Source organism: Sphaeramia orbicularis, chromosome 17 (genome assembly GCF_902148855.1).
Source record: "Sphaeramia orbicularis chromosome 17, fSphaOr1.1, whole genome shotgun sequence".
Classification (NCBI taxonomy): domain Eukaryota; kingdom Metazoa; phylum Chordata; class Actinopteri; order Kurtiformes; family Apogonidae; genus Sphaeramia; species Sphaeramia orbicularis.
In genome coordinates this window covers 37,544,142-37,555,659 of record NC_043973.1, presented here as the reverse complement: position 1 = coordinate 37,555,659, position 11,518 = coordinate 37,544,142, and the positions used below count along the sequence as shown (strand labels likewise).

The following is an 11,518-nucleotide window of genomic DNA, read 5'->3' as shown; positions in this document are numbered from 1 at the left end:
AAAAAAAAGTTTGAGAACCACTGTTATAATACATATATTTAAAAAAAAAAAAAAACAGCACACATGGAGGATATTTTCAGTCAAATTTTATATATCAATATATAGAGATATTCAAAAGTAATCCATTACAGAAAATCAAATCAAAAAGTGGAACCATTTTGGTCTAAATGCAGTTTGTCTTTGCATGTACAGTAGTTGGCTGTTAAAGTCCCTGTCCTTTTCATGGAAAACACTATCGGAAAATGAAAAAAGTTAAACCAAAAGGCACAAACAAACAAAAATCAATCATCTTATTAACACCGCGGTCGAGAAGAGGATGTGGGAGTTTGGTTCGGGGATACAATGTTCTACATGGGCTAAGGAAAAGGTACACAATATAAAAATAAGGGCTGCACACAGAGAGGGTTCTAAATGATTCACGGCAAGAAACAACACAAACCACTTTGGTGGAAAAACCGGATTTCGTACAATCAGGGAATGCAGTGCTCTCCTTTATACAAATAAATTAATATACCTGTCAACACTTTATCTAAAATCTTATGTACATCTTTTCTTTTACATAATTGTATAGTACATTATCAAAAAACCTTATGAAAACATATTTACAAATCAATGAGTCAAAAAGCACCCTCAAAGCTTTCTAGTGTCAAACACACTTTGTCTCTCTCATACACAAAACACACACACACACACACACACACACACACACTCGTACACCCCTGTATGTCCACACACACCATACACACCTTCATACACTGTTTCCATGCAATTACACAATACAGAAGGCATTCTAAGAGGGTTGTGCAACAAAGAGCATACAAAACAGTTCAATATGGCTGTGGGATGAACATTAGCACTCACATGCATAATAATGAACACACAAACACACGCACACGCGCACACACACACACACACACACACACACACCTTGACTTTTGGGGGTTTTATGAATGGAATGGTTGAAATGAATGACTTTCTATGATGGGTCTGTAGTTTGACTTTGAGAAACATGATCAATGACAGGATGAGTCGGTGTCGTTACATCAGAAAATGATGTTTGTTTTAAGGTTTTTACATCAGACAACAGATCTTTCTCATCATAAAGCCACCTGCTGGTTCCTCCTGCACGGAACAGTCCAAAAACTGTCGACTCAGTTGTCAGAGGCGGAGGGGAGCAGGATACAAAAACTGGCTTTCATGCATGTATATATGTGTATATGTGTGTGTGTGTGTGTGTGTGTGTGTGTGTGTGTGTGTGTGTGTGTGTGTGTGTGTGTGTGTGTGTGTGTGTGTGTGTGTGTGTCTTGCCTGGAACAATGAATGGGTGCATTGTCAGTTGGTGAGCAATTATGCATGCTGTTTGTGTTTTCGGAGGGCAAGTGCACATTGTCTCCGTCCTCTGGAGGATGGCATACATTTGCTATCTCTGCACCTCTGTGTATTTATGCGTGCGGTGTGATTCACATTTGTCACAGTCAAAAGCAGGTGATCAAAGAAAAATTTCACACTTGAGGATTTTTGTCAACCATATAACACTGTGGCCTCTCTAAAAGCCACAGTCTATTGCTTATCTCGAAACCACTTCACAACTAAACAAGTCACAGTAAGGAAAACAGAACCCCTCCACTTGTGTCTAACAGCACATCCTCTTTATAAAATAGAAAAATGAAAAAAGCCTAAGTACATCTCTAATATTCCTCTCTCCAGTTACAAACCTGCTGCTGTATTCCAACACCATTTGATAAAAGTGTAACCGCTTATATCAAGTGGTTACAACTTCACATCTCACCCATGAAAGGCTTAATCTCAACTGGAGAGTGTGGTCAGACAATGGAAAAAAAAAGAAAAAAAAAACTATACCAAAAAAAAAAATCTGTCCAGAAAAATGTCAACTATAAAAGACAGCTCCAGTAACACCGATTATGATTGATTCTAACATGAATCTGTACAGATTGTCCCATCAACGCAAATGCTGCCCCAGTTTCAGAGCTCGTCCTTCCAAAACAGCATTCCCACAGCGCCGTGGCCCACCAGGAATTACACAAAGCCCAATTTAATACATCAAGGACGAAACATACACTCTCACAAGCCCCGTCACGAAATATAGACACACAGCACACTCACACACTTCAGTCAGTTATCGTCTCATTAGAAGATTCAGAAATGGGAACTGGTCTGACTATATATTCCAGCTTAGATCAAAGTTGGCAAGACATTGAACATTTTAAGAATTCAGCTATTAATACTCAGCATTTGTCAGAGTTTAAAAAAAAAAAAACAGATCCAAAGCGATGAGACTATTTGAACAATCCTGAAAAATTTGTATTAAAAACGGTTGCTTTTAGTATAATGTCTTATGAGACTGTTCTGAATAAAAAATTGAATTAAAAAACAAAAAACAAAACAAAACAAACGTTGCTTTTCATGGAAATTGGCGTAGGAAATGGCTGTAAATGGACGCATGTATCGGTTGATGATATGTTGTTCGTCCTGCCACCAAACTCAGTTCAAGTCACTGCTGACCTCACTGTGTGTGCGTGTGCCTGAGCGGCCATCTTTCAAGGAAGCCACCCCTTTTTACGGTCACTTTGCAGTGGAAAGCATAGGCTGCTCCGTGTACCAGTGAGTCCCCGGATCGGGCATGCTCCCCCCGAGTGGCAGGGCGATGAACTGCGGGCACGTGCCACCTCCTGCTCCGACGACCCCCATGCCAACGCCCTGGGGGTACGGATGATGGTGCGCGTGATGTCCCATGGCGTCAGTTCGCCCGATGTGGATCTCGTCCTCTTCCCCCTCTCCGGTGGTCTTGCGGTAGACGGGGTTGTCAAAGTTCATGCTCTTGGTGGAGTTGCGTCGATAGTTTCGCCACACCAGGTAGACTCCAGCGCAGACCAGGCCGAACACCACTGTGGCAACGATAGGAACTGCATGCGTTTAACACACAGCGGCAGGGACATGGGAAGGGGGCAGCGTTAACGAGGCAGAACGAGTCCAATGGCATGAAATGACACACAGATAGGAGCAGAACAGGCATGCAGGGGACAGAGAGGGCAGGGGGCAGCGGTAGAGGTTGTGTGTGTGGGTGGCTGGCCGTAACATTAGGTCATCGCCCCAAATGCTCGCAGACTTTAAATACAGAATCTCAATCAGCTGAGCAAAGCACCATTAGTGGCCAGGCTTTGGGTTAAATTAGTTTTAAACCATCCTTTGGGAGAAAAAAATTTAAATTATCACATTACATAATCATTTCCTGGCAACTCAGCCCCAGCAAATCTGTCCTCGAATATGCAATGTAATTTAATAAAACTATTTAATTTAATGATCCTTTATTAAATTACCTTAGTAAAACCGTATTAGCATTTTTCCTACACTGTCTGTTTACCTTAGGAATAAACGAGGCGGTCCATGTGATCTAACTGGATTACATTAACCCTTTCATGCATGAATTATGAGAACCTTACTCAATATTTTTTTCTTGAGTGTTTTTAGGTCTCTTTTAGGCATGAAAAAAAGAACACAATTGAAATTTTTTTTTAATGAATCTATTTTTTGTGGAGTTGCAAAAATGTCCACTCAGCTGGACACCATGCGTTTAATTTTTGAAACAAACAAACATGTATTTAAAACTCATCATCAGAAAGTGATATACTGTGTGAAAACAATGAAATAAAAACATTTTTAATGCCGCTAATTGCTAAATTGCTAATGTTTTCTCACATTTGATCATACTCTAATATTAGTTATTACTCATATCATGGTGATAAAATCCTCCTGAGACCCAGGAAATTGACAGTTTTAGCTTTTTTACATTAAAAATTTGTCTTGATTGGAAACTGCATAATGCAACAGTTTTTTCAGATACATTTTTAGAATAATTTTTATTGATTTATAGATTTTTTAATGGAATGTCCTTTACAATGAACAGCATTTTTAAAGTAAAACTGTCAAAGTTTTGTCCCCTACAGAGGACAAAAGGCATTGCTGGGTTTCAGGAGGATATGCAAAAAAAAAAAAAAAACTTTTTTTTTTTTTCTAATTTCCAGAAAACTGTTAATTACAGTCTAATAACAATTAGCAATTGATTTACACTAAAACATGTTACTGCAGATCAGGTTTATCAAGAACAGCAAAGTTATAGTAATTATATGAATTGCAGTGTTTTGGATTATGCATAAGTGTCCACTGTGTTGGCTGATATGGAACTAAAACAACAAAACCCATGAATATACAAGAGAACAGCTGGAGAAGAACTGTCCACTGGAGTGACCAGTATGCATGAAAGGGTTAATTTTACCCACTGTAAAAGTCTTGCCAGTTTACACAAACTGAAGAACAAAATATAGTGATTTTTCAACCTAAATGTGCTGTATGTTCATCCTTTTCCAAATGTTATATCCTCATGAGACAGAAAAAAGTACAAGTTTTGGCTTTTATACATTAAATAACTGTCCTGTATAACACAACAGTTTTTTAAGATTTATTTTTTCCATGGAATGTCCTCTGCAGTGCAGTTTTTTTTGTTTTTTTTTTAGTAAAACTATGAAACTCTTGTCCCCTACAGAGGACAAAAATGCATTGCTGGGTCTCAAGAGGATATATTTGAAGAGGAGGTGGTGTCTAAGTATCTTTATTCAAGTGGAAAATAGTTATCTTTCTTTAAATGCATGAAGCCATGTTTCAGGAAAATAAGGACACCGATTTTGGAAGATGCTGCAGCTCCAGTATATTATTAAAATGTAATTTGCCGTGTTGCTACGAGGCTAAAACTTTAATTCCCTTCACGTGCATTCTACAGCTTTGACAGAAATCTACAAGGCAGATACCTCACAGCATGTGTAAATAAAACTCTGAGGCTTAGAGCCATTACAGGTAATTGGGGTGAACTGACCCTTTCTGTCCTTTTTAAGTGCTTTCTGGAATACTAGTTACAAATATGAAAAAAAAAAAAGGGTCTATTCATAAGGTGTTCCTCTGGCTGCTGTACAACCCAACACAACAACACAGTGTGGGGTGAATAATGCAGTGTGGCAGCAATGTCAGACACACAAAATGACTCCAGAGAATCCTCACAGAGGAAGACCTGTAGGCCAGGCTTCTCTTGTCCTGCCACAGCAGGGTCAGTGCAAATGGACTACAAACAGAGTGGCCATAGGCAGCAGGTAGACAGCAGCTTTACGCAGCCCTGCAGGTTATGTCTTTGTGTGGACAGAATAACACTGACATGGACGCTTCGAGTGACTTACCGATGGGGATGACCACTCCCAGCACAGCCACTGTCAGGTTCTCACCCAGGAGAAAATGTTCGCTTCCAGCTGAGGAGAGAGAGATGAAACGAGAAGAGGACTTAGCGTGAGACGAATGAAAGACGGCAAGGTGAGAGAGTGTAAAAGTGGGAAAGCATACAGGATATAAAAAGTGTGTGAGAACCAGAGGGAGAGATAAGCAGGGGGAGCCGGTGGAAAAGAAGGGAGATAAAACACAGAGGTAGGGAGCGGGTGATCATGCGTGCGTGTCCGTGAGTGTTTTACAAAGAAATACAGAGTGAACAAAAAAGGGCAAAATATGAAAAAGGAGAGAAAAATGATGAGGCGGTTGGTGTTTTAACCCTTTGACGCATGAATTATGAAACCTTTGTCAAGATTTTTTTCCTGAGTGTTTTTATTCCTCTTTGGGCATGAAAATAACAATGAGATTGATTGTTTTTTGTTTTTTTTTAACACTCCGGTATCCGGGTGCGCCTTTTAGGCACACTTTGTACTTCGTGTTAAAAAACTTAATATTATTTTTCACAATTTAAATAAGGTTAGAATTCAAAAGTTGTTGATTTTTGCATGATCTTTAAAATTCTGGCCACCAAGTAAAATTTGCACATTGTAAACAAAAGAAAATTACCAGACTAGCATCTGTCTCCCAAGTGTGCCTAAAACGCACTATTTCTTCCATTTGATATGTATGATTAGGGCTGACCTTGATTTACAAAAATAAAATCAAATTAGAGCAGAAAAATAAATCAATATATAATATTTAATAGTTTGATTTAGAGGTGTGCATTTTACACACACTTGGTGACAGATGCTAGTATTTTTGAACATTTGACCTAGCGCCAAAAATAATAATGCAAATTAACCAGTGTTGGAGTTAATCATTGACATATGCCAGGATGAAAAAATCAAATAATATGTGATCCACTTTTTATGTAGTATATTGAAAAAAGTTCATTTTTTGTGTTTTTTGCATCCAAAAAAAAAAGGTTTGTTTACATTACAAACACGGCATTTAAAGGGTTAAAAATGTGACAATTATTGAGTATTTGGTATTTTTATTTACAGCTCAAGTTGATGAACTAGAAAAAAGTGTCAAAGAATTAAAAACAAACCGTATGAAAATTTTTTTGACATCGTCCAACAAGTGTGCCAAAACGGCACACTTGGTGCTTAGTAAGGGCCTAGCTGGACGGGATACCGGAGGGTTAATTAACCTATTTTTCATGGAGTTACAAAAATGTCCACTCATTTGGACACCGTATGTTTAATTTTTGAAGCAAAGAAACATGTATTTAAAACGCAATATCAGAAAGTGATATACTGTGTGAAAACCAAGGTTATAATAGTTTTGGATTTTTCATTATAATTTAGTTTTATTTAGTTTTGACTTTTTTTCTCTAATTCAGTTAGTTTTAATTAGTTTTTAGAGCAGGTTTGCTAGTTTTCATTAGTTTTCATTTTTTTCTAAATGCTTAGTTTTAGTTTAGTTTTAGAATTAATTTTAGTTTTTGCATATCTTTATCTTCTTCTCCGTTGTATTCAAATAAATCCCAGACAGGACTCTGCTGATTTCTCCCAACTTTAGTCTCCATGTTTCCAGGTAGAGTGGGGACCAGAAGACGACTGGAAACCACAAGTGAACACAAGTGACGAATCGTGAAGTACAGTATGGTGCTGCTAGCTAAAATTGCTAGAGCGAAATAAATCGCTTTCATATCAATCCGACATTGACGAAGACGAAAACTAAGGGAATTTTATCCATAATTTTTATATGTTTTAGTTAGTTTTGTAAGCACACAATACAATTTCAGTTAGTTATCATTTTTTCCTTTTAATTATAGTTTTATTTATTTCAGTTAACGAAAATGTTTTTACAATTTTTCGTCATTTCGTTAGTTTTCGTTAACGATAATAACCTTGGTGAAAACTATGAAACAAAAGCATTTTTAATGCAGCTAATCTGATGTTTTCTCACCTTTTATCATACTCTAATACTAGTTCTTACTCACTTCAAGGAGATAATATTTTTTTAAAAAATGTTTAAGAAAACTGTTAATTACAGTCTAATAACAATTAGCAATTGATTTACACTCAAACATGTTAGTGCAGATCAGGTTCATCAAGAACAGCAAAGTTACAGTAATGGTATGAATGTCAGTGTAAGTGTCCACTGTGTTGGCTTATATGGAACTAAAACAACAAAACCCGTGAATATACAAGAGAACAGCTGGAGAAGAACTGTCCACTGGAGTGACTGCTACGCATGAAAAGGTTAACCCTTTCATGCATGAATTATAAGAACCTTAATCAAAATTTTTTCCTGAGTGTTTTTATTACTCTTTAGGCATGAAAAAAACAATGTGATTGAAAATTTTCTTCTGAAAAAAAAAAACAAAAAAACAAAAAAACAACAACAAAAAAAAAAAAAAATATATATATATATATAAATAATAATAATAATAATTTGAAAATTTTTTTAAAAATACATTAAAAAAATAATAATGAAAAAAAAATTATTGTGAACCTATTTTTCATTAAGTTGCAAAAACATCCACTCAGCTGGACACCACACGTTTAATTTCTGACGTACAGAAACATGTATTTACTGATAAATTGTGTGAAGACTATGGGGAGGCCTTGTGATTCTGGGGGTTTATGCTCAGGAGAGATCTACAGGGGTTGGACAAAATAATGGAAACACCTTCACCTCAAGATGATAATGCCCCGATCCATACAGCTAGAATTGTTAAAGAATGGCATGAGGGACATTCTAATGAAGTTGAGCATCTCGTATGGCCGGCACAGTCCCCAGACCTCAACATTATTATAATAATAATGGATTGGATTTATATAGCGCCTTTCTAGACACCCAAAGCGCTTTACATTATTGACCCATTATTCATTCGCGCTCACATTCTCCTTCTGGTGGTGGTAAACTACATCTGTAGCCACAGCTGCCAGACTGACAGAAGCGTGGCTGCCATTTTGCGCCTACGGCCCCTCCGACCACCACCGAACATTCATACACCAGTGTGGGTGGCACTGGAGGCAAGGAGGGTGAAGTGTCTTGCCCAAGGACACAACGGACTGACTAGGACAGAGCGGGATTCGAACCGCCAACCCTTCGGTTATTGGACGACCCACTCTACCAACTGAGCCATGGCTGCCCCTTATTGAGCATTTATGGTCAGTTTTAGAGATTCAAGTAAGACGTCGATTTCCGCCGCCATCGTCTCTAAAAGAGTTGGAGGGTATTCTAACTGAAGAATGGCTTAAAATTCCTTTGGAAACAATTCACAAGTTGTATGAATCAATACCTCGGAGAATTGAGGCTGTAATTGCCGCAAAAGGCGGACCTACGCCATATTAAATTATATTTTGTTGATTTTTTTAAGGTGTTTCCATTATTTTGTCCAACCCCTGTACATAATGTTACCAATTCATGTCAGAAAATATATGTAGTGTCTTAAAACTTTAATAAAGATATGTGAAAAAAAAAAAAAAAAAAAAAAAAAACAAGGAAAAGAACAACAAAACCCATGAATATACAAGAGAACAGCTATAGAATAACTGTCCACTGTAGTGACCGCTAGGCATGAAAGGGTTAAAGAGTGTTTTGAGGCCTGAAGCAGGCACTGTAACCTTGACACTACCCCTGACCTCATCCATCCAGGCTCCATTAGACTCCAATGTCAAACACCACATTAACACACATACATTCACTTATGTGCAGATATAAACATAACCAGCACAGACATACAGCATTCTGCAGCCCACAAAGAGCACAATTTACGAATGGAAAGGCAGCATTTTCAAGAAGACAGGCTGCCATCCATCAGTCGTACAGAAGTCACATGAGCACCCTGTTGGGGCTTGTAGATATCCTCCTTTAATGTCATCATTACAGTGAGGGTACGGCTGTTAGCTCCATTATAAGTGTTGAGCAGGACTGCAGGATATGGTACTTGGCAGAAGATGAGGACACCTAGGTGAAAGAGCTGCTTTATCAGGACACAATGTGCCATCTCTTGTGAACTCATAAATGGGCTTCTGTGGCCTTTACAAACCAGAGGTCACATGAAAAACGCTGATCACACAGCGCTATGTGTCTTGCAGCTATAAATCCTGAAATGCAAAAATGTGACTCATTTATTTCTCTGCATCTGTGAATCCCAGATGAATCCTTACTCATATATCTGTCTACACAATGCACTTGTTAGAACAGTTTTTATCACTGTATGTTTCTGCAAATCGGAGATATGTATATTTCCTGAAACAAAAAATGCATACCATGTTGACATTTATCAGTGTGTGTAAATCAGCATTTAGTGATTCAAGAACTGTTCTGCCTTTCCTCAGTGGGCAGGAGGTGGTTTTGGTGGATAGAAAATTCTACAAAACCAAATATAAATGTTCAACAGAGACATGACTGAGCATCTAAGCAATGAGAGCTGTGGTTAGGATGACTAAAAGACTGTCTTGATTTATATTGAGTCATTTTTTTAATCACATTTTTGCAGACTTATTCTGTATCAAATGTATTCTTAGTATTTATCTGGTATGCAAACCAAGTTGTACTATGAAGAATTGTTGAACAGTTTGATACATTTGAATATAATTTCTGACTAAATGTAACCATAAAATAATCTACACACACTGCAAAAATCTAAATCTTACCAAGTGTATTTTTCTCATTTCTAGTCAAAATATCTTATCACACTTAAAATAAGACATAATCACCTAAACACTAACTTTTCAGTGAGGTATAAGAACTTATTTTTAGACTATAGATCTTGAAAATCTTATTTCAAGAAATCTTACCAAGATAATTTTCACTTGTTCCATGGGCAGATTTTTTTGCTTGACTTCCTGAGACCCAAGAAATGTCAGCAAAGTACAAGCTTGTTTTGTTTTTTATTAAATAACTGCCTATATTGGAAACATCGTGGTGCAACAGTTTTTCCAGATGCAGTTTTATAACATTTTTATGGATGTTTGTGGTGGACAGTTTCCTTTTTTTTTTTTTTTTGTGGATAAAGTTGTGAAACTCTTGTCCACAAATGTGGACAGAAAACCCATAGCTGGGTCTGAGGAGGATAATTCAATATTTTTTTTTGTCTAATTCAAGCACAAAAAAATCTGCTAATGGAACAAATGAAAATTATCTTGTTAAGATTTCTTGAAATAAGATTTTCTAAATGTATTGTCTAAAAATCAGTTCTTATATCTCACTGAAAAGTTCCTCTTTAGGTGATCATGTCTTATTTTAAGTGCGATGAGACATTTTGACTAGAAATGAGAAAAATACACTTGGTAAGATTTTGATTTTTGCAGTGTATAAACATGCACTACAAACAAAAACTTAAGGATATTTCTTTTTTTTTTTTTTTTTGTCTTTTTTTGGTCATTTTTGCCATTTGTAAATGAACCTGTCTGGTCATTAAAAAAATGTATTTCAACTCAATTCACATACAAAAAAGTAAAAAGCGCTGTGCAAGAATCTCAACTGAAAAAAATAGCCCCAAAATTTAAAATATCTTTAACTTTTTGTTTGTAGTGTAGTTTCTGTTTAATCTTAACCATGAACACCATTAGATCAGTGCAAATGAACATAATTCATGGATAAACCACATCAAAAACATCATTCATTGTTATATGGATGTATGTTTCTGAGAATACAGAACAAAAACACTATCAGCCCCTAAAAAATTCTATAGCTATGATATTAATATAATGAAAATCTGTAAATATGAAACCTATTTTTAAATATATGAAAGCTACATTTTATTTTGGTGAATGAATTGCCGATATACACTACTGTATATGCATGAACAGTATACTGTCTTATTGGACTGCGTGGTGCTTACAGTGTTGTGACACGCTGCTGTCCCCTGCAGGTGTGGTGGACATCACCATGGCGGTGGCTGTGGAGTGGGAACCAAGCGCCTTTGACTCCTCTGACGACACCGGCTTTAGCGTGGGGAGGGGTGTGAGGGGCTCGAGGGCACCAGAAGGAGCTATGGTTACGTAGGGGGTGGTGTCTGCCTGTGACACCCCCCGTGAAGGTGGAGGGAAGCTTTCACCGAGGGTTGCGCCAGTCCCAGGTGTTAATCCAGCGGGAGGTAACGATGTTGGCCGCAAGTCATTCCGTGGTGCTCCTGAAAGGAAGCGAAGGAAAAGAGTGGAAACCTTTAATTAAATGGAAAAATGAAAAATTGCACTGCTTGTAGACTCTTTACTACAGTTTCTACAGC

General features: G+C 37.3%; 1 protein-coding gene across 2 annotated transcripts in view; it reads right to left on the bottom strand.

Moving 5' to 3' along the window:
* Nucleotides 1-2,425: 2,425 nt before the first annotated feature.
* Nucleotides 2,426-11,518, bottom strand: part of LOC115436528 (low-density lipoprotein receptor-related protein 8-like) — a 262,795-nt gene continuing 253,702 nt past the window's right edge. The window contains exons 16-18 of one of the 2 annotated variants that reach the window (XM_030159392.1): nucleotides 11,132-11,422; nucleotides 5,244-5,312; nucleotides 2,426-2,924 (exon numbers count right to left, since the gene is read on the bottom strand). In XM_030159392.1, the coding sequence (XP_030015252.1) occupies nucleotides 2,584-2,924; nucleotides 5,244-5,312; nucleotides 11,132-11,422 (701 nt within the window). In that variant the 3' untranslated portion in view covers nucleotides 2,426-2,583. The remainder of the gene's footprint in view (nucleotides 2,925-5,243; nucleotides 5,313-11,131; nucleotides 11,423-11,518) is intronic. The other variant, XM_030159393.1, reaches the window with a different exon arrangement.